At 50.9% G+C, this 26,239-nt stretch overlaps 11 protein-coding genes across 11 annotated transcripts; 3 read left to right on the top strand and 8 right to left on the bottom strand.

The window, feature by feature from the left end:
* Positions 1–319: 319 nt before the first annotated feature.
* On the top strand, positions 320–2,752 carry FIBRA_00283 (uncharacterized protein; the record flags this gene model as incomplete). Its single annotated transcript, XM_012322182.1, has 11 exons — positions 320–356; positions 421–536; positions 589–705; positions 755–898; positions 951–969; positions 1,132–1,293; positions 1,355–1,531; positions 1,587–1,675; positions 2,043–2,462; positions 2,514–2,603; positions 2,660–2,752. 11 exons carry the CDS (start codon positions 320–322, stop codon positions 2,750–2,752), a joined length of 1,464 nt encoding a protein of 487 aa, XP_012177572.1.
* A 160-nt stretch (positions 2,753–2,912) lies between these two features.
* FIBRA_00284 (uncharacterized protein) lies at positions 2,913–3,325 on the bottom strand (the record flags this gene model as incomplete). The annotated part of the gene is made up of 2 exons (XM_012322183.1): positions 2,913–3,035; positions 3,086–3,325. The coding sequence occupies 2 exons, from the start codon at positions 3,323–3,325 to the stop codon at positions 2,913–2,915; spliced, it is 363 nt and encodes a 120-aa protein (XP_012177573.1).
* A 245-nt stretch (positions 3,326–3,570) lies between these two features.
* Positions 3,571–6,243, bottom strand: FIBRA_00285 (uncharacterized protein; the record flags this gene model as incomplete). Its single annotated transcript, XM_012322184.1, has 10 exons — positions 3,571–3,606; positions 3,662–3,734; positions 3,786–3,813; positions 3,868–3,942; positions 4,386–4,431; positions 4,481–5,314; positions 5,371–5,691; positions 5,746–5,925; positions 5,981–6,156; positions 6,210–6,243. The coding sequence occupies 10 exons, from the start codon at positions 6,241–6,243 to the stop codon at positions 3,571–3,573; spliced, it is 1,803 nt and encodes a 600-aa protein (XP_012177574.1).
* A 289-nt stretch (positions 6,244–6,532) lies between these two features.
* FIBRA_00286 (uncharacterized protein) lies at positions 6,533–10,041 on the bottom strand (the record flags this gene model as incomplete). The annotated part of the gene is made up of 11 exons (XM_012322185.1): positions 6,533–6,556; positions 6,607–7,062; positions 7,111–7,293; positions 7,344–7,733; positions 7,788–8,063; positions 8,119–8,796; positions 8,850–8,972; positions 9,027–9,404; positions 9,458–9,591; positions 9,653–9,840; positions 9,896–10,041. The coding sequence occupies 11 exons, from the start codon at positions 10,039–10,041 to the stop codon at positions 6,533–6,535; spliced, it is 2,976 nt and encodes a 991-aa protein (XP_012177575.1).
* Positions 10,042–10,215: 174 nt separating this feature from the next.
* On the top strand, positions 10,216–10,877 carry FIBRA_00287 (uncharacterized protein; the record flags this gene model as incomplete). The annotated part of the gene is made up of 6 exons (XM_012322186.1): positions 10,216–10,345; positions 10,398–10,425; positions 10,476–10,498; positions 10,555–10,680; positions 10,741–10,790; positions 10,845–10,877. The coding sequence occupies 6 exons, from the start codon at positions 10,216–10,218 to the stop codon at positions 10,875–10,877; spliced, it is 390 nt and encodes a 129-aa protein (XP_012177576.1).
* Positions 10,878–11,215: 338 nt separating this feature from the next.
* FIBRA_00288 (uncharacterized protein) lies at positions 11,216–11,986 on the bottom strand (the record flags this gene model as incomplete). Its single annotated transcript, XM_012322187.1, has 5 exons — positions 11,216–11,336; positions 11,395–11,572; positions 11,625–11,717; positions 11,773–11,838; positions 11,896–11,986. 5 exons carry the CDS (start codon positions 11,984–11,986, stop codon positions 11,216–11,218), a joined length of 549 nt encoding a protein of 182 aa, XP_012177577.1.
* Positions 11,987–12,226: 240 nt separating this feature from the next.
* Positions 12,227–13,310, top strand: FIBRA_00289 (uncharacterized protein; the record flags this gene model as incomplete). Its single annotated transcript, XM_012322188.1, has 4 exons — positions 12,227–12,332; positions 12,793–12,936; positions 12,997–13,128; positions 13,195–13,310. 4 exons carry the CDS (start codon positions 12,227–12,229, stop codon positions 13,308–13,310), a joined length of 498 nt encoding a protein of 165 aa, XP_012177578.1.
* Positions 13,311–13,654: 344 nt separating this feature from the next.
* On the bottom strand, positions 13,655–18,711 carry FIBRA_00290 (uncharacterized protein; the record flags this gene model as incomplete). Its single annotated transcript, XM_012322189.1, has 19 exons — positions 13,655–13,892; positions 13,949–14,056; positions 14,111–15,336; positions 15,392–15,636; positions 15,687–16,198; positions 16,429–16,607; positions 16,665–16,771; positions 16,824–17,057; positions 17,108–17,225; positions 17,275–17,283; positions 17,340–17,800; positions 17,850–17,901; positions 17,959–18,048; positions 18,106–18,150; positions 18,203–18,243; positions 18,298–18,372; positions 18,443–18,484; positions 18,541–18,562; positions 18,613–18,711. The coding sequence occupies 19 exons, from the start codon at positions 18,709–18,711 to the stop codon at positions 13,655–13,657; spliced, it is 3,903 nt and encodes a 1,300-aa protein (XP_012177579.1).
* Positions 18,712–19,291: 580 nt separating this feature from the next.
* FIBRA_00291 (uncharacterized protein) lies at positions 19,292–21,667 on the bottom strand (the record flags this gene model as incomplete). Its single annotated transcript, XM_012322190.1, has 5 exons — positions 19,292–20,007; positions 20,069–20,452; positions 20,515–21,205; positions 21,252–21,461; positions 21,512–21,667. The coding sequence occupies 5 exons, from the start codon at positions 21,665–21,667 to the stop codon at positions 19,292–19,294; spliced, it is 2,157 nt and encodes a 718-aa protein (XP_012177580.1).
* A 225-nt stretch (positions 21,668–21,892) lies between these two features.
* On the bottom strand, positions 21,893–22,639 carry FIBRA_00292 (uncharacterized protein; the record flags this gene model as incomplete). The annotated part of the gene is made up of 2 exons (XM_012322191.1): positions 21,893–22,179; positions 22,234–22,639. 2 exons carry the CDS (start codon positions 22,637–22,639, stop codon positions 21,893–21,895), a joined length of 693 nt encoding a protein of 230 aa, XP_012177581.1.
* A 387-nt stretch (positions 22,640–23,026) lies between these two features.
* On the bottom strand, positions 23,027–25,867 carry FIBRA_00293 (uncharacterized protein; the record flags this gene model as incomplete). Its single annotated transcript, XM_012322192.1, has 3 exons — positions 23,027–24,889; positions 24,946–25,082; positions 25,132–25,867. The coding sequence occupies 3 exons, from the start codon at positions 25,865–25,867 to the stop codon at positions 23,027–23,029; spliced, it is 2,736 nt and encodes a 911-aa protein (XP_012177582.1).
* Positions 25,868–26,239: the final 372 nt, after the last annotated feature.

Consider the following 26,239-nt stretch of genomic DNA (forward strand, 5'->3'; position numbering starts at 1 on the left):
CTCGGGACAGACGACGAGTTGGACCGTTGGATTTGTGAGGAAAGTGGGCATAGCAGTGTAGCAGATATCTGTATTATTACGCGAAAAGACATGTATCTGTTGGTTCTCCTAGCTGCGGGAGGCGAGCGAGCAAGTCCGAAGTGGCGGTGATTATGCGGGCCCCGAACGGCCGAAACACATGAGTGGGAGAGCGCACGCCGAGTGATTTACTTCTGTCTTCCGTAACCGGTGTTTGAACGGTTTGCAACGCCTTAACAGCAGCACCACTCTCCAGAGCGCGCACTAGCGCCAGCTCACTCTTTTGCACGACCCCTTGACCATGATCCCTCGCACTGGCAAGTCACTGGCGTCCATCAGTGGGTTCCTCTCGCAGTCACTTTTGCTTGAAATCCTTTGGTTGACCCGTAACTCACTCCCTAGTCGGACGTCGGACCTTCTCGCAGTCTGCATCCCGACATAACTATGATGCTACCATTAAGAATTTACTTATTCACAAGGATACTAAAGTCCTCTGTCAGGGTTTCACGGGAAAGACTGTTCGTCTTCTCAGTGCAGTGCTCTGACATGCTCTGACGCTATCCCTCGCAGGGCACTTTCCACGTCAAAGAAGCTCTTGCATATGGTACAAGAATGGTTGGCGGCGTATCCCCTAGCAAGGCGGGCCAGACTCATCTTGGGCTCCCCGTTTTTGGCTCTGTCAAGGAGGTCAGTGAATATGTTTGGACCGCCATTCACTGGTCTGACGGAGGCGCAGGCCGTTCGTGAAACGCAACCCGACGCGTCTGTACTCTATGTTCCACCACCTTTCGCAGCAGATGCTATTATTGAAGCAATTGAGAACGAGATTGGGTTGATTGTCTGTATTACGGAAGGTATCCCGCAGGCCGATGAGATTAGGGTATGGAAATGTTTTTTCTTCTCTTGTTGATGTGTTGACCGGGCAGCTGCAGGTGACACAAGCACTCCAAAGTCAATCGAAGTCACGCCTTGTCGGTCCAAACTGTCCAGGAATCATCAACCCGTTGGGTTGCAAGATGGGAATTCAACCAGGGCATATCCACATGCCAGGAAATATTGGCATGTAGTATACCCCTTTATTGGAGCAATTCCTCATGTGCTCTGAACTTCTAGGTATCGTCTCTCGTTCCGGTACCTTGACGTACGAGGCCGTTGCGCAGACCACTGCTGTTGGCTTAGGCCAGTCCCTCTGCGTCGGCATTGGTGGTGATCCATTCCCCGGCACAAAACATATCGACGTTGTCAAGTTATTTTTGGATGATGACAAGACAGAAGGTGAGTATTGGAAGGATGAGTATTTTGATATGTACCGCTGATATAAATATGATGCAACCAGGCATTGTTCTTATTGGTGAGATTGGTGGTTCAATGGAGGAAGATGCAGCGGAGTACTTGGAGAAATACAATAAGACACGTAGCCGTCCGAAACCCGTTGTCAGCTTCATCGCTGGGCGCACCGCGCCTCCGGGCAGACGGATGGGCCACGCGGGTGCTATCATTTCTGGTGGAAAAGGTACGTGGACCCTTGTTACCTCAATACTTGTTTCTCAGATTGCATTATTTGCAAGGTGCTGCTAAGGACAAGGTCGCGGCTCTCGAGAAGGCCGGTGCAATTGTTACAGACAGTCCTGCGAAGATTGGTGCCGAGATGTTGAAGGTATGTCACTCCGCAACCGAGTTGGTAGCAACCAGTCAACGAGATTTTACAGGCCATGAAAGCTGCAGGGTTCTGAGCGTCTTTGTATTGCTTGTTGCCGAGCCGGTATATCACAGTTACGTAATAGAAACGCATCAGCTTATTATTTTGGGCCTTCGTACGGTGATTACACTGCAAGCTGTAATATTGTCTGTCTATACATGTCCCACTACACCCCTTCTGAAGCGTTCAACAACGCAGCAAAATATCTGTCGGAGTCATCGTCACTATCTGCAACGGCAGATGCGATGAAGTTAGAGGTTGTCATATTTTCTTTGGCTTAGATGAGAGAATCTGACATGTTTGTTGGGTGTGACACTACGGATAGTTATATGGTCTCTACAAGTACCTCACTGTTTCTCCGGAACCCCATAGCGGTCGCCCATCCATCTTTGACTTCACTGGGAGAGCGAAATGGGATGCTTGGAAGGCATGTGGTAGGAAGTATGGCGCCAATGCTCAAGATGTGGAGAGTTCTTACCTGGCCATTGCCCGAGAGCTAGGTTGGCGTGAAAACGTGGCTTTCGTAGAAAGGGAAGTCGGGAACAACAATTTTGACATGTCAGATGGGTCAAATAGCAAAGGTGGAAATAGTGGGCTGGGCAATTCTGTAAGCACCATGGCCTTCGCAGAAGAAGAGCAATGTGTAGGCGTGATGAGCGCACTCGCAATCTCTGGCAAAATAGAGGAAATGGAAGTATTCCTCCAAAACAATCCAGATATAGACATCAATGCACTGGACGAGAATGTCAGAGATTGGATTTGCCTTTCGCACTCATTTATTGACTACAGTACTCAGGGCTACACACCGTTGCATTTAGCATGCGACAGAGGCAATCTCGGAGTAGTTGAGTTCCTTCTAAAGCGGGGAGCGGACGTACATCTCAAGGTATCGTGCACCACCCATTGAACGTACCTTGTGTAATCACATTTTGTTCACACAAGGATGCCGACAACACAACCGCATTAGAATTGGCTGAAGTGGCAGGAAATGACAATATTGCCGCCATCTTACGATCAGTAGCGCATGAACACTGACGTTATGTTTTGTATAATATCCACCCGTCGTGTCATTGCCAGCTAGTTTCAACTACAGCGGCGTGTCAACCGCACTATTTTTGCAGACTTCCCGCGCAGAATTGACTTTCGATGTGAGTTCCATGGGCGGCGTCTCCGATGTGTAACCAAACTTGCCAGGTCAGGCAGAAGTAGGTGATGGTGAGGGGTCAGCATTTCTAGTTGGAGTTGTATAGGGTGCCTGGAGTCGTTGTCCGGAAGAGCGTGATGGTGTACTGTGTTCATTGGGGGTAACTATGTTACCCTAGCCATGTATTCAGTATGCACCTTCATAGTGAGAACAAGAGTACATACTAGAGTCAGCAACTTCTCCACGCTCTTTGAAGGCATGGCTCCCACCCCCAGCCAATATCGTATTCGATCTACACTCCACTCTACTGTTTTCGTCGTCTCGCCCGGAGTGACACGGGGATTGAACTGGCCGAGGACTTCTATAGGTTTCGCATTACGTGCCCAGGTCTGTTCAATGGCGACAAGACGAAATATGCGATTATGACGAGGCCCGTGCATGGCTAGACGTAGGCGGACCGCCATGGTGAGGAAATAGGAAGGTCGGTTGGTTGAGGGCAAGTAGTCCTACACATCGTCGCCGACGTCACGACTCAGTGCGTGACATTATTATATCTGTCACTATGTGTCACCGGGACTCAGTATTGAAATCCACTGAGTAACGACTATTCGAATAAGAACAACTAATGATACATATTTCACGATATTCCCGGGCCTTCTCCCCTGCCGGCAACTCGACAGACAGACAGCCTTGCCAGTTGCAGTGACTTTTATGCACTGTCCGGGCCAGAACTCCCAGGAATTAACTATAAATCCTTTGTCAAGTACTTCGTTGTGGGCAACATTGTAATTACAACACACCATGCAGATGTTATTGCCATTGAGAAGCGTCTGCGCCAGCTTTGTTGCCTTCCTTCCCTGAGGAGTAATCTCACTGCTCTGCCAACCTCAGCTCAACCCGAGGTAGCAAGCGGTGTGAACGCACTATTCTGTAACATCCTCTAAAACCATATCTATTCGGTGATTGTAAAAGGATGAACACGAACTAAAAGGAGCATTGCACTCACTCACGAAGTCATCGAATCCCAGTAACGTGCCTGTGAATTCACGTTCGCTTTTCATGATAACCCATATACGCGAACCTATACATCTGTCAATGAGCTCTGGTAGAGATAGGTAAGATACAACTGGACGAAAGAATTTAATTCAGACGAGTGCCGACCTAGGGGTAATATCTGAGAAGCCATTGCTGTGTGTAGTTGAAGAAGGTAGCCGCGCGAATATAGAGTTACGTGACCGCGACACTTGAATCGCGCTCGTATGCATGGCCACATTTCCAAAATTCTCATCACAATGTGACTTAAAGACTCAGAAAGGCGTCTGATCATCGACATGTACAGCAATACGTCTCATGTAGGCGGGATATGGACAACAGATACTACATAACACACTTTCTTGGGATTGACAAAAAAATCATGAATGTGGGGGAAACGATACACAACACTGATACTAATGATCCAAAAACAAGGGAAGAAACAGCCGCATCAAAAGAAACATGCGCGCCAACGCAGCTCTCACTACTGACCGAAGCTGAATCCACCCGGCGGGGGCGCAGCACCTTCTTGATTGAACTGTGAATAAATGAGCACGAGATACACAGCCAGACCGAGACGTGCATACCGCAAAGGCACCCGATGCATCAACGTTCGCAGCGTTGATACCAGCATCCACTTCCTCGTCATCGGGGAAATATTTGTCCATGATATTGAATGCTTTCTTGTAGATGTCGAGGTTGTCGTGTTGCTGAAGGTTGTGAATGGTCACCATTCCACCAGCTTCCTCCACATACAGGGCATACTGGTTCACGGCACCAGGACCTGCAGCTTGCTTATCCATCTCGCCTACTTTGAGTATATTATCAAGACCATCGAGGGCAACTTGTATGATTTTGTTGTCCATCATGGTAAGAAGGTCACAGAGAGGCTTGATGCATCCTTGGGCGACGAGGTATCGAATCTGAGAAGGTTCCTGGAGGCCGCCAGAGGTAGCGTTCGAGATAGCCCAACATGCCTCTTTCCTTGTCTTGAAGTCGGCATTCTGCAGAATATTGATAAGCGGGGGAATGATGTTTGCATCAATAACGGACTGAATCTGAGGAGGAGATCCAGCAGTGACGTTCGAAATTGTCCAGCAGGCTTCCTTCCGAATGCCTTCTTTCGGGGACGAAAGTAACGACAAAAGAGCAGGAAGAGCACCGGATGTGATGACTACTTGAGTCTGGAGGTCGTCACCAGTGACAATGTTGCCCACGGAACGAAGTGCAGGTGTTTGCACAGAAGTAGAAGGGTGCATGAGAAGGTCAACAAGTCGCCTGCATACACCCGACTCAATCACGGCTTGAATCTTATCATTAGATCCATCAGAGAGGTAAGAGATCGCCCAGCACGCGTCTATGAGAATTTCGTCGTCCAAAGAGTAAATCAACTTGGTCAAGACTGTCAAAGCGGGAGAGATCTACCAAGAGAGCAGCAGTTGGTCAGTCAGTTCTTAGAGCCACATTTTCGACATACCAGATCCCAATCCGGCTGAGGCGATTTGCCTCTGCAGAAGTTGCTTAGAGTCCAAGTGGCATTTCTCAGCATGCTGAGCTTATGGTTCTCGCTCAGCAGCTGCAAGAGAGGCCTGAGAGCTCCCTGCTGCAGAACGTAATCCCGGCATGTTGGACTGTCTCCAGCGATATTCCCCAAGGCCCAGACAGCTTGCTCTCGGACGTCCAGAACCGAAGAAGAAAGCAGTTTGATAAATTCGGGAACCGCGTTTGCACCAATGACGACTTGGGTGTGGTCTGCAGTTCCGGAGGCGATGTTGGTGAGTGCCCACGCGGCCTCAAACTTAATGAACAAGTAGTGAGCACAAATTGAACCTCATAAAGTGGGGCGCATTACCTGAAGCATTGGGTTATCTCCCTGTAAGAACTCCACGAACCGGGGGACCACGCCGCAGTCAATTACGCGTTCAATAGGCGGGTTTTTCTCCTTCGAGAGGAGTTTGCGGAACTTCGTAGTCGCGTCTAGTTGGCGATCGGCATCATCAGAAAAAACACCCGCGATCATGTCTTCCGCAAGCTACCAAATTCAATAAGGCCCTTTGTCTCAGTCGACCATCGACAATTGAACTCACCGGACTCTCCCAGCTGGTAGTACCGCCCTCGTCATCGGAGTCGCCAGCCGTGGTAGGGATGAAGTTTCGTCTCTTGGTAATATTTTCCTCCCTCTTTTGTCTCCTGATCTCAACTTGTTGCTCCTCACGTCGACGTCTAAGATCCTCCTGCTTCAAGCCACCTTTGCTTTTGTATTCTGTATTGTAAAGGTCAACAAACTCTGAATTTGATTCAGCTTGCGTAGCTCACCATTCCTGCGATGCGCCAAGCGAGATGTATCCATACTGAGAAATGGCTCAAATGGGTGTTGTATGGAAAGCAGGAAAGAGGACGCGCAGAGAGGAGATTCTCGACAAAGATGGCGCGTGGTGAGTCACGGTCACATGGCTGTTGTCACAATGTGACATATTTACACTATGAATGGACGAATAGAAAATCGATATACCGGCAATAGTTTCGTCTTTTTTGCAACCAATACGAATCTTAATGAAGCGATGAAGCTGCACCGAAAAAAGGGAAAATGAATGAATTGCGGTATCAACAATAGTGTCCGAGATGTACAGCAAACAAAACTACGAGTCGTTATCGAAAGGATACTGTAAGATGAAGATCAGTACTGGTACATCTGAAGTATCAAGAGACACACCTCAAATGATTCCGGTGGTGCTGCCTCAGGAGCACTCTCATCGAGTGAGATGTGACGCCCCTCAGACACATGAGCAGGTCTATCATCGGAGACAGGCACCGCTTGGTTTGCAGCAATGATAGTCTGTGTTTCAAACTCGATGTAATCTGGCTCTTCATCCGGACGTTGGTCTACCAAGATGAGGATACCTCCGCCACCAGCATGTCTCTCCAATCCCAAAGTAGGTGTCCTATTGGCAGATTTCGGCATCTTCGGCGCCACACTCTTTGTTGACACAGCGCGCACAGGCTGATACCGACCATCATGAGGGAAACTGATGTATGGAACTTGCGCAGCAACAATACGAGAAAAGTTAGGAAGATGCTCAAAAGAAGGTTCTTTGCGTTTTGGTGTCGACTGAGTTTCCTCAGATTTCATCTCGACGTCACCATCTTTCCTGGCATCTGCTTTCTCGTCCTATTGCCTAGTTAGTTGCAATATTACAGGCACGGCAAGTGATCGTACCATGTCCATAGCATCAGCACCCTCAGCGGCAGCTTTCTTCTTCTCTCTCGCTTTTGCTTTGGCAGTTGTGGAGAGGACAGCTGTCGCAACCTTGGCTACAGCTTCCTTCTTTGGGGGCTTAGTGAGAGCAGGATACGCAAACAGACTTGGCTTCGCATTGGAAATGAAATCAAAGTTCGGTGCCTGGCAGAAATGACGATCAGCAGGACCCGCACAAGAGGATTCGTACCCACCTGTAGTGTGCCATCCAGTGCGATGATAGCGGTAGGTTCGAACGCGAGGCATGCGCAATGCGCTAGAGGATACCAATACCAGAACTGACAAAACAAGGCCATCCCTACAATCGCGCTAGTGTTACGGCTGCCAGCACGGCTTTGCAAGCTGATAGTGACGTTACGGCCACCCGCATCGATGAGGCCTTGTCCGAGAGCCGCACCAAATCGAGCCATAGGATCTTCATGCTTGTCGGCGACAATCTTGGAGTATAATGCTCTAGTTGAGGCCAGCGAGGGGGAAGACACTTCGGATTGCTCCACGAGAACCATACCAAGGGCGATGAATGCGCCTTGACGAACGAAGTCGACACTGTCTTTGGTCATAGGTTCAAGGATCTCAACAGCATCCTGCCGGCACATGTTAGCATGGCTATTCAAATCACTAGTTACAGATGAACAAACCTGCAAACCGGTTCCTGCACATGCAATGCCCAATGCGAGAGTGGCGCCACAGCGCACATGTGGGTTGTAGCTCTCGCTGAGCAATTGAACGATACGAGGGACCTGTGCGGGATTTTTGAAAAGTAAAAACGCCAGCGACGTAACTGCCGCTCTTCTAACGTCGTCTGATGTGTCGGAGACCGCGATGTGGAGCAGCTGACGTATCGCATTGTTGTTCGATGTACCAGCATATGCTAGCGCCAGAGTATACACACCACCGTAACGCAAGATAGGGTCCTGGTAGTCAAGTGTCTCAGTTAAGCAAAAATAAGAATATGTGGGGATGTAGCACCTTCTCAGTAATGAGTGTTTTGACCATTTGATCAGCCTCTTCCTGCCGCCCATAAAACATGAAGGCAAGGCCAACAGCAACACCGCGAATAATCTTTTCGTGTTGCGTTTCTCTTGCGTATTGCAACATTTCTCCTGCCGCATCCGCGTCCCCAGTACCGAGCTTGATCAATCCCATGGCGTAACCAGCAGCCTCACCTGCAATTGCTGAGTCGGAAAAAAGAGACTGTTTAAGCTCATCGTACGTCTCAGCGTTCTTGCCACCCATTCCGGCCACACCCAACCCGAGCGCTGCACCATGCTGCACGACCTCATTTTGGGAGGTCTTCAAAGTAGAACGCAGATACTCCTCCACGTGCCGGCCACTACCACAGCCAGCATTCACAAGTCCAAGCGCATAGAGCGCACCTCCTTCTGAATATGCTGCACCAGGAATGCCGCTGTCCGCACCGCCCGCGTGTGGGAGGTAAGGTCCGAGAATGTTCATACTCTCCTCAAAATGGCCTTTGTGGATCACTCCAAGTGCAGCGGTTGCAGAAAATTTAGCCCAATTTGTCGCCAGTCCTAGCCACTCGAGATTCTCGCGCAGGAAGACGTCAGAAGTTGTACCCGAGTGCATGAAAGCATTTTGAAAAGTGAGCGCCACATGATAAATGGACGATCGTGCCTCGAGGGTATCCTGAGGCCTCTATTGAGCCCATGCAGTTGCATCAATTCTCCGATCCAACTCACCTTTGTATTCTTCAGGATTAGCATGTCAACCTTGTTATTTCGCTTCAGGAACTCTAGATAGAGTTTGATGGACTCTTGACCAAGCAGAATGCGACGTAATTTGTCGTAGACGGCCTTGGTTTCCTATGAACAGCCTGATCAGCATGGGCAGAAACATGACACAAACCCGAGACTTACACCTTGTCCTTCCGGAAGCTTGGTTCGAACATTTTCTAAGAAATCCTGTGCGCCACCCTCTACTAAGTCAAATGCAATTTGGTACGCGAGTAGACTCTCCTTCGGGACGAGGGCGGTGATGAGTGGTACAGTCAGCTCGGCTGAGCTGAGTGTAACCAGTAACCGGGTGATTGAGTACACATAGGGTGACCTCGTTTCACTACTCGGTGACGGGAAAAGTGGAAGAAGGAATCGAAGGACATGATCTCGGTACGCGAGTGGAAACGCCGTGTCAAGGACAGCATCCATAGCGTAGGACAGAAGGCCCACATCTTGTGTGTTTTCGTAGATTTGCTTGATGACATCCAAGCGACGCGCTTCCAGTGCGATACCTATTGCCTGTGGGTGGGGCATCAGCATAAGCATTCTCGTACCAGTGTCACCATGAATACCTGTTTGTACTCTCCATCTGCCATGCAACGTCTAAAGATGCTTTCTATGATACCCTGTAATTTGGGATCGATTTTCTCTCCTGCATCTAGCTGCTCCATCGCCCGGGCCTCGATGTACTTATCAATAGCCTTCGCTACGAGATATTAACAAAATTGAGGCATGTTGAAAGTGTCAAAATCGCCAGTATTGCTCACAAATGACTGTCTCCACATATTCCTCCGCTCCCGGTGCGCGACTTTCTGCCTCAAATGCGACGCCTGCTCCTAATGCAAAGTTCAACGCCTCGTCGTACTCGCCAAGATAATAATAAACTTTGCTCGCAAGCAAAGCTGCTGCATCATGTGCTTCCGCTGACAATTCATCACCCTCATACAATGATTCTCTGCATACCGTCCAAGTTGTCAAATGAGAAATGCGCGATGACTTGCGTAACGTACATGAGAGTTATATGCTCGGAGATCTCTGCCCAGAATTGAGGCACAAGGGCAGTCAGAGTTTTCAGAGCATGTTGCTTCAAAAGTGGCTCAGGTTCAGATAGAAGGGCGAGAACGCCTGCGGCGGACGACTGGGGACGGGGAACCATTGAGGAAAGTTGTATGCAAACCCCTGCTTCCTCGGAACTTGGCTTGAGGAGACGCGTCAGTGTACATCGCTTGTCACATGATAAGATTACGTAACACATTCGTCTCGTTGAATGACTTGAATCGTCTGGCACTGCGTTCCGTATTTCTCCTTACCCAGTCATTCTCTCAACACAATGTCGATGCTTGCTCGCCGCCTTGCTCTGCGCGCATTTCCGCGCACTCGTGGATATGCTAACACTACGGCTGAATTGATGGAGACCAACTGGGCGGACAAACAAGCTGCCTTGAGAGCTCACGCAGCTGGTGCGATCCTCGTCCACCGACGGTCGCAAAGGACTGATGGATTTTGATACAGAGACTGCCAACCTCTGGCGTAGGATCAGGTTTGTATTTTCCTGCACGACATGTCTATGACTCTGATGGAATTTTCTAGCTTTTATGTTTGCCTTCCTGCCGGTTAGTTGTCTCGAGCGATGACATACATCTATATATAAATTGACGCGGTATGATAGTTGTTGTCACTGCTCTCTGGGTACGAAACGTTGAGAATGAACATGCCGAGCATGAGGCACATATCAGGGCTGAGCACGACGGTCAGCTTCCGGAGATTCCCGCGTTTGAGTATATGAACAGACGTGGTACGTCTCCACCTTGCATGTTGATTCTTTTTGGCATGAGTCAATAACCAACTGTTGTAGCGTCTGGCCCTTACCCTTGGGGAATGAACTCATTGTTCTTCAATCCTCACGTATGTTAAGTCAATACATGCCGTAGATTGTGCGTTACTCATGATTTGACTCAGGTGAATAAGGATTTGACCAAGACGGACGAGTAACTTTTTTGCATGCGCTACCAGTCGATGATATTCATGATATTGGTCATTGTGCAATTTTAAGAACGAGAAACACGCTTGGGGTTGCTTGAGATGACACGTCAGAAGCTTAGCTGATCGAGAACATGTCAAGCTGAATGGACGGTCCTTGCACGGAGTCCAGATTGTTCTCCCTGGTCCAGAGTAGGACCATCCTCAGAGTAAGCAAATGCATTCTCAACACGAACCAAAATTACTGCAGATAAGATACATCATTATGAGATTCGAAATTAAGAACGGCTAGGGAAAAGTCCGCCGGCCCCTAGATATGGAAAAGGTGCGGAAAGTAGGAGATAGGATAATTAAAGGGTAAGCCATGCCCCAGCAACGACTCCACCAAGGCAAGTAGCGATAGTAGCGAAAAGCGAAGCAGAAGGTGCAACGAGGCGCATGCTTGTGGCGGCGTTTGAGGTGTTAGTAGTACTGGTGAGTGATTGGCGTTAGGTGACGTTCTACATAAGAGTGTTGTTATGGTACACACCTTGTGGAAGTGGAAGTGGAAGTGGTACCTCCGCCAGTCACGACGGAGCCCACCGCGCTGGTGGCTTCGGTATAAACTGAACCGGCAAAGGTAATGGGTATTCCAGCACCGCTTGTTGCCAATGTGATGGCTTCGCCACCAACGGACGTAACCACTGTAAACGCATGGCCAGCAGCAGCTGCATTCAAACGTGTAAGCTCTCATCAAGGTGAGCGATGGGGGATACATACAAGTTACAAGAGTCTCAATGCTTCTGCCCGCGGAAGTGACATCACTTGCGATACTCCCGCCAAGGGACGTAGCATCGGTGAAGACGGAGCCAGCTGGAAGGTGGAAATAGTCGGCGATAGAAATGCAACAATGACAGAGCACACACACCTAAAGATGTTGCGTCCGTAGCGACAGATTCCGCCTCTGACGTGAGAGCACTGATGATGCTGTTGACTGCAAATTGTCGTGGCTGAGTGAGTCAGGGGGGAAAGCGTGAATGATGAGACTGACTTTGGCGCTTCTCCTCTACAGGGTTGGCATAGGCTACGGCGAGGAAGGCACAGACGATGCCGTAGAGGAAGATGGAGGCTTTGGCGAACATGGTATCAGCAAAGAGGAGGATGCGATGGGGATGGACTGGAGCATGGTGAGCGGGGGTTATATAGGGCAGCGGTTGCGCACCTCTCGAGCACCGCATGGGATGACGCCGCCTTCTACCGCAGCGACCAGTGCTGATCGATTGATCCGCGGTGGAGTACCCTACTCGCGTCACCTGACCTTTTCCCAAGCCGTCCTCGACTGCGCACTCACCCCCGCCTCAGCACCGCAGCCGCTCACCGCCATGCCTCGAGCCATTATTTCGCCTTCTGTTCTCGCCTCCGACTTCGGCCAGCTCACTGCGGAATGCAAGCGCATGATCAAGGGCGGTGCTGAATGGCTACATATGGGTCTGTCCTCCGCCGTTTAGTCAACAATCAGTCGCAGACTCACCGTTCGCACCAGATGTAATGGATGGGTGAACGTCTATAGCGAAGCATAGGATGTCTCTCTGCTGATCTATCCACGCGTCAGCCACTTTGTCCCTAACATCACCATGGGTCTGCATGTCTTCTGCGCTTGAACCATGTACAGCGGCTCAGTCCATGATAGGTGCTCCAATTCTGGCGTGCGTCTCTAAAGGCATCCCAGGGATATTCATGGACTGCCACATGATGGTCGCCCAGCCTGAGAAGGTGTGTACTCCAGTCCCGTCATTGCGAGATGGTAGTCCGCTTACCAAGTGTCCCTAGTGGGTGAATGACATTGCGGATGCCGGCGGCGCGCTGTACTGTTTTCACCTTGAAGCAACATGCATGTGTCTTCTTCAGGTCTTTTAGTTACGCATACATCTGACGATCAACTCCGCAGCGGATCCGCTCTCGCTCATCCATGCTATCCACGAGCGCAAAATGAAAGCAGGCGTCGCCATCTCGCCTGATACGCCCTCGACTGCGATCACTGACGAAGTGGGTGAGGCAGCTGACATGCTGCTTGTAATGACAGTATACCCTGGTACGACGCTCGATCTTTGGCGCTTCTCGCCATAGCGCTGCTAAACGTCATCCTGTGCAGGTCGTGGCGGCCAGAAATTCCTCGAGCGCTGTGTCCCCAAGGTCGCCGAACTTAGAGTGCGCTTTCCTGACAAAGATATTGAGGTCGATGGCGGTGTTGGCCCCAAGACTGTAGACGTATGTGCGGAAGCAGGTGCGCATGTGCCACTTTGTGCTTTAATGGTCGTATGGTGTTGAACTTGTTGGTACCGCCTCTTAGGGAGCAATGTCATTGTTGCGGGAACGGCCATTTTTAATGCCCCCGAACCTGAGCAGGTGATTGCACTACTGAAGAGAACTGTCAACGATGCGCAGGCAAAAATTTCATCTAAGTGAATTTCATATTAGCCTTGTATGGTGGCATTACAGTGCATGTGGCGGAGTTTGTCAGACCCGTCGATGGATAAAATGTAGCGGAGACATGCACTTAGAAACATATTATCACTAGTCCAGGCTGTATGAAAGAAGTAACCAAACGAATGTCCAGATTCCATTACATTATTGGCAGGCCTGTAAAGTGTCGCTGCCCATGGATGCAGAGATTAAGGATTCGTGGGATTGTGTAGGTTTGTCTAGCTGACCGAGCACACCACCTGCGACTACAGCGCCAATGTGGGTTCTGGCAGCGGCCTATTACCAAACATCCTATGGGAGTAAACCTGAATCAAGCTGGGAAAGGATTACCACTTCAACCACTCCCCATACATGTTCGGACTCTCTCCTCGAATGTAGGCTTCAAACGTTCTCTTCATGACGGCAGCCCAATCAAGATCGCGTTTGTCATTTGCCACAAGGTCCTCTTCCTCAACAAACGGAGTACCTGCCTCCGAAGCGATAGCGGCTCGTGCAATGCGCTCGCCGGCGATGAATCTCTCACCGAGATCAGGCCAATTACGCACAGGATCGAACGGTCTCCACCTTGAAAATACGAGTAATCAGCATTGTCGCGCGACGGGAAATGGCACCTTGCGCACCAGAAGTTGTGGAAATGATAAGAGAAAGCACCCTTGAAAAAGCCGTCAAAGCCTAGGGCGGCAGGAGCAGCACCGGTCTCTCGGGGGGTATCAAAGAAATCTTCAAATCTGTACAGGCATAAATGAGACCCGACCTCAAGAAATAATGCAGCGAGACCTTACTGATAGAAGAAAGGTTGAGGTGGACGATCCCGCTGGAAGTACTCAGTACTCAACCAAGCAGAATCAAAGAGTGCGTCAGGTAAGCGAAGAAGCAAGCCTTCCAAGTAGGCGTCTTTCGTGTATTTTGACACAGTCATGGGATGGAAGTCTAATCCATTCTTGAGAGCGGTACGGAAGAGGAATGTCCCTAGAGCAGAACCCTTGTTCATGCGCAAGACGGCCGTGTTGTACTTCTCCAAGCGAGACCACCTGTACGCGAATGCGCCTCTCCAACCCCATAGCTCCTCCCAGTCGCGTAATAGGAGTGTGTCAGCATCGAGGTAGATACCTCCAAACCGGTGGCACACTATGAAACGGGCCATGTCTGACAATATTACAGAGAGACGATCGTACGACGAAGCCGACTTCGAACCGACGCGGTACACTTTTTCGTCTTCGGATGTCGGCGCAGCATTGGAGGCCACGGTAGATTCATTTTCGTAATTCGCGCTCGAGTTTGTTCCAGTCTTTGTGCTGCCCTCGGAATTAGCATTGGGCGGGAGTTTTTCGACATAGCCACCGGAATTAAAGAGGCTGTCTCGTAGAGACCTCCATTCATCTTTCAGCTCCGGTATATTATCAAGTTGTTCTGTTGTGTTCCATAGCTTGAACTGGATTACATCCTTGAATCGTGGGTGCAAGAAGGGTGATGCCCAAGGGTTATTTTTGAGGTCGTCGAACATATCCCTAATCGCGTTCGGATTAGGAACCGCAGCAGCGGGACCAGGGTTGATCCAAAGCCAAAATTTAGGTCGACAAACGTGAGGATCCTGATGATCATCGTCAAGGTGCAAACCAACGTTCTGAGTGAATAGATAAGACAGCAGCGCGAGGTAGGGTTTGTCGGTGAAGGGGCCCGTCCAGAACATATGAAAGATTCGAGGATTTTCATCATCACAAGGTGTGGGCAGATCCTTGAAGAGTCGATATTGGGGAGGTGCGGGGAAATGTACGTGAGGCTCCCATTCAACACCACGCTTCTTCGCAAAGTCCGGGGAGATGTCCAAGTCTCCCTGCGCCTTCGAAGCATAGTTGGGTTTCAGCATGGCGTCGGGTTCCGTAACGTTATCCGGGACACCGTCTTCCAGGTAGATGTATTTCCATTCGTCCATTTTTCCTCTTCGCACCCTTCCTGAAGTGTCCAGACCCGCACCCAGGCGAAGGACCTCGAGACAATCCCGTACATACTGATTGTAATGAATAACTTAGCCTTGCAGTTCGTAGTCGGTCAGGCGTACATACCTTCTTTTGAGAATAATCGCAGTGTTCCATTATCACGTCCATGTCCGCGACACTGCCGGGCACCGGTCTCGGAGGATACGCAATATTCGGCGGCTTGGCTTGGACATCTAAGTAGACACGCTTCGAACCAGTCCCAATGGTGTTGGTCACCGTCGGTGACCTGTACCGGGCAGGCATAATGGCGGACTTTCGAGCTGGGAGAGCAGGGTTTAGGGGAGGTGAAGTGAAGCCAATTGGCTTTGGGACTAGACAAATGTCTTAAAAACGGTATTACAATTGTGACATCCATACGCACGCTTATGACTACTTGGATAGTGTCCCGCTGCAATTTCCCACTCCCATATCCGTTGCAAGTCTTCCGGTCGATAGACCAACGTCGGAGGTTCCCCCGTGGTGAGCGTAGGCCACGTCTTCTCTTGGGTGGCAAAACGCTTGTGAAGCGCAAAAACGGTAAAGACTATGGCGACGACACTAATGCATAGGAACAAAGGACCCCGTCTTCGACCAAATCGAGTGACGCTGAATTGATGCAGTCGAGCGGGGTTGGGGGTCATAACCCTTAGGCGACGCGTGCGCACGCCAGGAATAGGAAGGGATATAGGAATGAGCCAGGAGGAAGTGTGGTGGTGTCTTTGCCATTTCTCCCGGACAGCGGTGGAATGGGAGTGCGTCGGGAGATCACTATAACGTCTTTCCGGATACCCATTTCCGTTTTGCGAGAAGTACACCGACGATGACATCCTGCGAAAACCAGGCCTTGCGGCAAAGGAAACGAACCGGCCAGCAGTGACAAAGAGGAAGTGTGAGCTGCCGTGGTAGAGACCAAGTCAGAGCGCAGCCTGAGCTTGAGCTGCGCCGTTACAAGTCCAAATTGTGCCACGTGCACAACGAAGAGACGATCACTACAGGCTGTGCCAAGTCGACAAGTCGTTCACACGCACACCATGGGATGTCAGTCTACACTTTATCTATTCATACTGCTTGGTATTCTATCATTACAACAAATTCACTCCAATGATAACAAGAAATACATCAACTAAACACCGAGAGGCTGCAACTCCAAATCGGCGGGATCAGTAGGAACGGACAGAATCCGCACGGTGTTCGTGTGTCCAAGTCCGCCCTTCCAACCTTGCAAAGCAACAACAGTAGTACCAGTCTTGATGATGTTCAGCTTCAGCGCATTACGCAGCCCGAAACGGATGCGGTTGTCCACCTGTACGTGCATCGTACCGTCAGCCACGATACACCTAAAAAGGGTAATTATACTTACATCGGTCTGCCATTGGTGAGCTTCAATACCACGCGGCTCGGGGTACCAGAATGGGTAACACCCTCGGTACAGATGGACCTGGCGAGCAGTCTGTTGATTCCGCGTCACTAGTAATGCAGTGTTAGTGCAAGCAAAGAAACTAGCCAGTAGAGTATGAACCTGTGATGATAGGCACGGGAGGGCGATATTTAGACACAAGGCGCGCAGTGTTACCACTTGTAGACAAAACAATGATAGCACTGGCATTCTGCTCCAGTGCCGCACCAACGGCCGCAACAGCAGTTGTCTCCACGGTCTCCGTGGGGCGAGATGTTGCAAACCTCAACTCGTCATAGAGAGGAGGATAGCAGATCATGGCCTCCGCTAGCAGGCAGCACTCCGCCATCATCAAAACTTGGCTAGTGTCAGCTTTCCCATTGGTTCCCGAAGGTTGTATATCTCACCCGACTCGATAGGGTAGGCACCCTTGGCACTCTCGCCGGAAAGCATGACGCAGTCAGACCCGTCGAGGACAGCGTTGGCTACATCGCTGACTTCAGCACGAGTAGGCCTCGGGTTTTGCTGTTGTATATTCAACAACACGATACGCGACAAGAACGAGGATTCTTACCATCATGGACTGCAGGTGTGCCTCCGTGAGTACATTGGGACTGGTAACTGAAGAATACGACTCACATCAAGCATTTGAGTGGCGACGATGACAGGCTTGCCAGCAATATTACACTTGGAGATCATCATTTTTTGAGCGAGGAAAACCTGGCTAGGAGGAATTTCGATTCCAAGATCACCACGAGCAACCATAACACCATCAGTCTCTGCCAGGATTTCGTCGAAGTTCTCGACGCCTTGCAAGTTTTCAATTTTAACAATGATCTTTATGTTCGCACCGTCGGGACCGAGGACTTCTCGTATATCTTTCACGTCTTTGCCAGTGCGAATGAAGGAGGCAAAGACCATGTCGACTCCATTCTTGACACCAAAGCGAAGATCGGCCTTGTCTTTCTCAGATAGGGCCGGAAGGTCGACATCGGTATTGGGGAGATTAACGCCCTTGTGGGACGAGAGCGTCCCATTGTTAATGGCGCGTACGCGAACACTCGTTCCATCAACGGAAAGGACGAGAAGGGAGAGAATACCTATAATAACAACAATGAGCAAAAGCTAAGCTTTGAGCAAAGACTTTACCATCGTCCACGTATATCAACTTCCCAGGAGCAGTGACTTTGGGCAAATTGGCCTAAATGACAGATGTAAGGGCATATAGGTATAATAATAAAATTGAGCCAATACACACATAATCCATATACAGCACTTTGTCATCACAAATGTCATAATACTTGCGGTCCGTAGAAACAATGAACTCATGACCGGCAGAAATTTTGATCTGTTCACTCCAACTGAGACTTGAGTGGTCAAGATATATAGATGATCCAATACCTACATCGACATCGTTCCTCATGTTACCGGTACGAATCTCGGGCCCTTTCTAATTTTGTTTGTGTCAGCCAAGGGCTCAATTAATTTACAATAGAACCTACTGTGTCCAAAGCGATGGCGATGGGGCGACCTTCAGGCATCACTATGACGATAAGTAAGCGGCTGGAAAATGGTACCACCAATTATTGAACCCTACATGAAGTCACCTTCCGGGTGTTGTCAATGACGCTTTGGTGGTATTCGTACGAGCCATGAGAAAAGTTCATGCGCACTACATCGATCATCAGCGTGTAGATTAAGACTCGACACAAAGTTCTACTGGCCAACATTGACCCCAGCACGAATCAACTTGGTAAGCATCTCGACACTGTTCACCTTAGGACCTGTACAACGATTATGTCATAAAACGACCAAGCAGCCTCGCAACATAGATACGAACCGATGGTCGCGATGATGGAGGTCTAGGAGAGCATCAGCATATATCAGCTGCCTGGAACGGATACGGGCGTACCTTACGATGATATTTTGTGTCCTCGGTCGGGACAGGGGCCTGCGTGATCTGGAGAGAAGAAAACCATTGAAGGCGCGACGAGTTGGAAGATGTGGCCATGGTTTGCTGATGGGGTGTAAGGGGGCAGCTAGTGGCTTTATAACAATGTGCTCAGCGATGGGAGCGGAGCTAGAGGGGGTTCCGAGACGATGGTACGATAAAATGAGCTTAGAAGGAAGGTTGAGAAGGGTTAAAACATGGAATTGGAGGACTTACACGAACAAAAGCGCAGGAAAGACGTACACGCGGGACTGAACTGGGCGAATGCAGATACGAGAGAGCGGTGGGCTGAAATCAAGGACGGGAGCAAGGCTGCGATGGACTTGTGAATGCGGCGCCGAAGAAAAACGTACGGCGGTCGAATCGGGCAACGACTTATCGATTTCAGATCCGGAACTAATCGTTCATCCGTGACGTATTTACCATTCGCCGCGTTAGAAATCCTTGTTCACCGGGTCCTAAATTTACCAGCGAAGAGCACCTGCGCGATGTGCCAGGCCGCGCTTGCTCTCGACCAAGACGCGATCGCACAGGAAGCCCTTTCTCTCCACACACGTTGCAAAGAACCGAGCACAGAACAAATTCATTCGTCACTCTCATACTATACAATATTGGTACTCCAAAAATGTCCATTGTCCCTTCAGATCACTTTATATGTCCAGTTATTCAGGCTGTTCTCTGCCGCCCGCGCCGCCTGTTCTGCTATCCAATCTCTGTTGCCACCATTGCCGGACGCACCAGCACTTAGATCCATGTCCTTGAATAAATACTCACAAGCAATCAATCGTCCCGAGTGGTATCCGATGCCATCGTAGGCACGTATGAATAGCAAAGGCAAAGGTCGTCCCTGTATTCGTTGTTCCCTAGGCAAAGTCCGCCCCCCGGGAGAACTCCTGGTCTCCTCGCCAGTTGGCAAAGCGCTCTCCTCCATAGCTTTCAACACTTCGTCTTTTGGAGGCATCTCCACAATCACGACGGTGTGCAATGGCCCGTGGATTGGGTTATGAGGCGCCGACGACACCAGCGTGCCCGCAGTAGAGACAAACCTGAGTTGTCCTTCGGTCTGAACGTTCGCGATGAAAGGCTGCGCCGCCATCGTACCAAGGGGCACTGGTGCAGCTTGGAAAACGCGTATCCGCAGCGGACCTAGGGGGCCTATATAGACATCAAGGGGGTCCACTGTTCCAGTCGCCGGGTTCTCGTAGAAAAAGTTTGCAGCAGTCAGCTCTAGCAGATCGTGTTCACTAGCGAATCGCTGGACAGGGACTGTGAACAATGTAGGAAATGGTGTGATAGGGAGGTCCGGGATCCGATTATTCTGACCAAATGCATCAAAAAATGTGTACTGAAACTTTGCTAGAAACGGCACATGATGTAAGCATTGTCCTTCACGACTGATACCCAAAATTTGACGTACAGATGCCGACGATCGTCCAACAAAGGTAGTCATCCACTTCATCGGTGATAGTGCTCTGACCATCCTTGACTTCCTCTCTTACACGAGGCGCCTGGAACAGCAGTGGATGCGATCCAGCTTGGCTCGACAATCCAGGAGTAGGAGGAATAATGGCGCCAGGAGTGCCTGGAACTGGCCCTGCCGCAGATAGGTAGTGTCGACTACCATCTGGGTTAATCCTCTGAAGGGCGATCTTCTGCATTTGACTGACGGGGCCCCCATCTTCGATGGATATCCTACCCTTGTCGACTTTGCGGATGATAAGTTCTGGGGCAGATATGCCGGTGACAGTGTCCCTTAGAATAATCTTGCTACCGTACAGCACCGTCTGTGGACCAGGTCCGGCTAACAGCAGATGTCGTGAGTACTAATCACTGGGGAAATTCCAGGGTCACGTGTCAACTCACAGAGAGGGGATTCCTCGTTAGCGATTTGAGGTCGGCTCCTGACGTCCACATTGAAAGCAGACCAAGCAATGTTGCTAGCACACATCTGACCATGATCAATGGTCATGTATTTGGTGCGTACAGTTTGCGAATTGATGCGATTAAATAATGACACCGGACCACCTGCTAAGATGCAAGAGGAAATGCTACGCGTCTTTGCTGTCTTCTTCGAAGGCTTCGAGATGATCGTTACAGGTGCGGAATCGAATGACGCCCACACACGTCCGCTGCCTGTCTCGGACCCATCTGCAGAAGGTGGTGGAGGTTCTGCTATGTCAAGAGCGAGCTGGAAACTCTTCGTCTTAGCAGTACCAGAAACATGCAGAAACTTGAAGCTCGCGTTGAGACTCTGATCCAGTGGCGCCTTTTGCTCGAAAGTACGTTCTCCAGACTCAGTAACCACCGCCATCGCAAGATGCTGTTGCTTCATGTTCCAGACAGGTCCCTCTATGTGAACAACCGGGGGGGGACAAAGGAAACGCTTTTCGCTACCGTACGACTTTTGGGCGACAGCCGCGTGTAGGCAGATAACTGTGGTCATGGGCATGACACGCGCTGGATCTTGCGATACGTGGTCACGAACGACGCGTCTAATTTTGTTGTGTGTGTCCCCTGCTTCTGAGTCGTCGAGCTTCCGTTTCGTGCTCGAGCGCTGGGTCGCAATGAGTGGTATTCTCTAGACAGTGCACCCTGCATACCTGATTCACCACCGGTGACATCGTCTGACTTGCTACAGGATCCTGATGTGGTGAAATAGTATTCCACGACAAGGATGGTCCGTTATTCGCGACTGACGCTTGTTTAGCAGCCTCCAAGATAGATTGTATAGTATGGTCGGTCGCACTCGTGTCCAGAGATTGCGAATTTCCGGCAGACGTCTGGTGGGCCCCAGGTGCATGTCCCGGGACCTGGAACGCGTTAGGATAGATGGAAGAGGCCACACGGGAGGACACTTTACGAGTATGCCTATGTCAGATTGCTGGGGCGACGCCGAACGCGACACAGACTCCTGAGGGTGCATTGGAAGAGCAAGGTGGTCGTGAATGCCCGCAGGTGTCGCAGACACCATCTGAAGGTGAAGGGGATCCGAGGCAAATGGCACAATAGTTCGCATGGCTGATTAGAGTCTATGAGCCTACAGCAGGAGCTGTGGGAAATGTCCCCTGTGGGAGTGGGAAGAAAATAGCATTTTACCCACGCATGTTGGTTATATAGGAACCGCAACGACCCCGTGAACTTGTCCGGGTGCCCAGTGCACGGGGTCCCTCGGCTTCTCGGCGCCCGCTCTACGGCGCTCACAGATCCTGGCGCCCGTGCCACTGGGAAGATACAAGAACGTTTATATTTGTGTATCTAGGAGCTCGAAAGCCCTCCATAGCCCACGATACACCAATGATCCCTGCACACCATGCCCTACTTCGTCATATTCTGCTCGGGGGCAAAAGAGCTCGGCCACCGACGCGTTCTTGACTTCAGACACGCGCGGGGTGCCGTGGGTGGCCTCGCGCAGAGCAGACAAGGACCGGTACAGACCCTCGTAGTCCGTCGGACCATCTTCCGCGTAAGGCGAGAGCATATGGTCGCTCTGCAAGACAGAGTCCATATATTTTATAGCCAGGGGATGTCCTGAAGCGCAGTATTCAGTCGCAACCAACTACCAGGATCAGCGCGGCAACATACCCAACGTGAGAATGCCCAACTTGTCCTCGCGACGGATACATTCTCTAGTTTCGTCGTCAGTAAAGTCTCCGGCGACGAGGCTGGGTGGAGTGGGAGGGAGCCATTCGGTTTCGTCGGCCGGCGAAGGAAGGTCGTCCGAGAGCTCCTCATCGCGATGAATGCGGCGAGTCTGCAGCCAGGCCCATTCCCGACCCCTGTCGTGCTCGGAGCCCATGAGGTCTGAAGGGAAAAAGTCGGACAGGCTGAATGGATCCTCATTCCTGTCGCCACGAAGAGCATAGACAGAGACTGGCGAGGATGGCGATTGTACAATGGCACTGCGTACGCGCGGCAGTGCCGGGCGGGGTGTTTTGGGCTGGGAGAGGCTAGGGAGGCTGGAGGCGGACTTTGAGTGGGCGATAGACATGGTTGCAGAGAGAATGTGCGTCTGGGCGAGACGACCCGACTTATAATGCGGAGCAAGTTAGGCTGGGCTGAGGTAGGCTCAGCCTAGTTTAGTTGTCACCCCGATCAACACTCCTAGATCAGATCCATCGGGACTTTGCCTCCGCGCTATGACTTATCCTCTTGTTGTAAAAAGCGTGAATTAGATCATATGCAGAGACCAAAACAGTGTGATGGCATAACATATGATGCGCAATGCTGGGTGTACGGTAAAAGTCCATATGCAAAAGTTCGTGTCCATGAAGTCAAGTGAACGAAGAAACGAATACAAATAAAAACACGTCCATTATGGTCCTAGAGTACAAGGTCAGTCGGGCCAAGTCGACGTGATACCAGATCATATCTACAGTCAATCATTACGCGGAAGAGCCCCGCGATGAGACATTCGTCGTTTGTCCCGACTATCCACAGGCCGGCCGTGCGTCTCTGGGAAGGGAACGTCAGAAGGACGATTAGATCTCGAGGAGCGTCGCTGTTCATCGGGACGGAAGCCCATCTCAACGTCTTGTTGATGCTTTTGCCAGTCTTCGACCTTTAACATCGACATACGTTTCGACGATGTCGTTCCGGGCACAGACGCAAGGACATTCGCGCTAAGTGGTCGGGAAGGTGGGTGGCTGCTATCTTTGCCATTCTGGTCAAGCAGCGTCCTCGACTTCCTCTTTGACGAATCCTGTTGATCACTCGTCTTGTGGTGCTTCCCCTCCTCCTTACTATACGCGGCGGCTTTCTCGGCTTGCCTCTTGGCCACGGCCTGCTTCTCCGCCTGCCTGGCCCTCTCCCATCGACTCTTCGCCTCCTGAATTTGGACCTGTTCCTGCTCAGCACGCGTCAATGGGCTCTGGAGTTCTTTCATCTTCTCGCGGTGCCGCTCAACGAGCTCCTCATAGGTCCGTGTGGTCCACGGCGTCACCTCAGGCTCCTCTGGTGTAGGCGATGCAGTCAATTTGCGGGGAGGGAGAATTGTGACCGGAAGGCCTCCATGTGATTGGGACCGAGTGTGTTGGGGCGGTCGCAGTACAGCGGGTATGCTGCCTGAAGAAACCTTCTGCACAGGGAGTGCATCACGCATGCTTCGGGGAGAAACCTCCGGCGGTGCTCCGTTGGTAATCGCACTTTCAAGGAGCTGACGCTGTTTCAGAGCTTCCTCAATAGCAGGAGACACTGGGACGCTGGATGGGCTGATGGGTGTCGTCGGGATGGGAGCTGTGACGCCGGAAGGCGGCTGTAATAACTTGCGATCGCGGACATACGAGTCCCAGTCATCGTCACGCAATGGTGCACTGGTTGGCCTTCCGATGGACGCCCCAATATCCGACAATCGTGACAAATTCGACATGTCCATAGATTGCACTCGCGCACGAGGATCCATCTGCCTCGGAGGACGTAAGTGAGACTGAGGGGCAGGACTGAGTGCTCCAAGCTCATAACTCAAAGTACGCCGGGAAGTGAACGATGGGTGACGGGAATTCGAGGAGCTAGATGGATCTGGTGTCTCAGACTTGAGAACTTCGATTGACCGACGGATAGTTTGTATTTCGGCCAAAAGCTCCTCCTTGCGCTTGATATCTTCCATCTCCGCCGTACTACGACCTTTCTCCCTGCTACCTTTGCCGGATTTTGCTACCTTAGAATCGTCTGAATCGGCAATGTAACCCTGGGGAACGTCAGTCTCAATATCAGTACCCAGATCGAGTACCGGTAATGCCCCAGGGCTCTGCAAGAGCTTGGTTACGGATCGATTCATGTCCTCCGATGGACGAGCCGCGGCAAGGAAGTCTGAGACACCAGACTGATACCTCTCGCGAGGCGTGTCGATCAGCGTAGACGCTCGATGATCATCCGTAGAGGGCGTCAGCCTGTCTCCATCTTTTCCATCCTTCATCAGCGACGAAAATCCACTCTCCTTGCGGCCATGCTTTAGGAGTGTAGGATGGTCACGTTCCCATTCCTCCTTCTCACGCACCATATCGGCGAGACCAAGCGCGGCACGCTTCTCAGCTTCCTCGTCTTGTTGCCGAGTCTGCGCCTGAATTTCCTTTAATTTGCGTCGGAGTACGTTGAACACCTGGAACTGAACAGCGATACCCATGAGGGAGACTGCACCCATAAGACCAAGCTCGATTTCCATCGTTTGAGTGATTGGAAATTTGATACCGTTGTCTGTGTATTTGGGGAACAACGAAGTGAAGCCGAGATTCCACATATAGAACTAACGCCAAGTCAACGTGAGCGCGCTCATAGTAAGACTGCCGAGATCACACTCACCTCCTTCAGCCCTCCAGTTGTATAACAGTCAATGCCCAAGATCAATGAAGTAGCGCCCACAAAAGCGGTTGACAGTAACAGAATATGATAGTGGATCTTCGGAATTGTGCACAGTATAAAACCGATTGCAGCGACAACTTCACGCAGAGGTCAGTTGATGATTGAAGTCTCATGAAACACACGTACTTATGTACAAAATCCACCGGAAGCCAATCGGTGATATCAGCCCGCCTGCTTTGAAGCATTGTATCCACAAGGCAACCACGAACCCGCCCCAAGCGCCGATGAAAAACTTTGTAGCCTGCCAAAAGAATATTGCAATCCCTCCTCCTGCTATTCCGGCGACGCCGCAAGCTAGGACGAACAAACCGCGGACGGTCTTGCTTGGAGGATTAACGGCTTCAAGGACGCCGAATCGCAGGATAAGGACAAGACAAACCAAAGCGAACGAATACACGCCAATGAGAAAGAACGAAGTCCAGCGATTCTTGTGTCCAAGGAAGACGCAGGGCAAACCTGTTAATATGAGCAACGCTCCCAGTACGCCGAAAGCGGGGTCTATCGTCGTGTCCAAGACGATCGGGGTGGGAGTTGCACTCCCAGAGGCTGTGGTACCGTTGGTCGTCTGCGAGGCATTAGCGGTTGTATTTGAGGTGACGGTCGCATTGTAAACGACAGGCAGAACGGTAGATACGGAGATGTTCTGGTTGTTGGAGAGAATGGTCGTAGCGATCGTAACATAGCTTGTCGCCAGGGAATACGAGGTGGGGGCGGGGGTGACCGTCGAATTGGCTGTGGTAGAGGAAGAGGTCGGCGAGGTGGAGGTCGGCGAGGCAGCCGAGGCAGCTGACGAGAGACAGACGACTACGAGGAGGCACGGCCAGAGGGCGGAGAACCAGCGGGAGGGGATGACGGCTACCATGACGAGCCGGAAAGGAGCCCGCTGGGAGAGGAGGGAAGGAGGGAAAGGGAAAGGAAGGGAGTGGGCAGGCAGTGGACGCGGACAAGATTCATCAGAGGCTCTCGAGTCCGCACACTGGTGGCGGCTGGACGCTTCCCCACGCAAGGCGCTACGTGATCCTGTCACACTTATCGGCACCACCTTCCTCACGCAAGCCTTCTAAGTAGTACACCCGCACACATGTCTTTCACTCCCAACAAATAGCACCGCATAGTCCTCTGCTGAGCCAACATATGTACATGATGTTTTTGTCGCTACCCTGCCGCTACCTCGTGCACTGGAGCATCCATGAGTCGCGACTGACTGTAGTCTGCGGACCCCGCTCCAATCCCA

This window comes from Fibroporia radiculosa, assembly GCF_000313525.1.
Source record: "Fibroporia radiculosa TFFH 294 genomic supercontigs, scaffold108, whole genome shotgun sequence".
In the NCBI taxonomy this organism is placed as follows: Eukaryota; Fungi; Basidiomycota; class Agaricomycetes; order Polyporales; family Fibroporiaceae; genus Fibroporia; species Fibroporia radiculosa.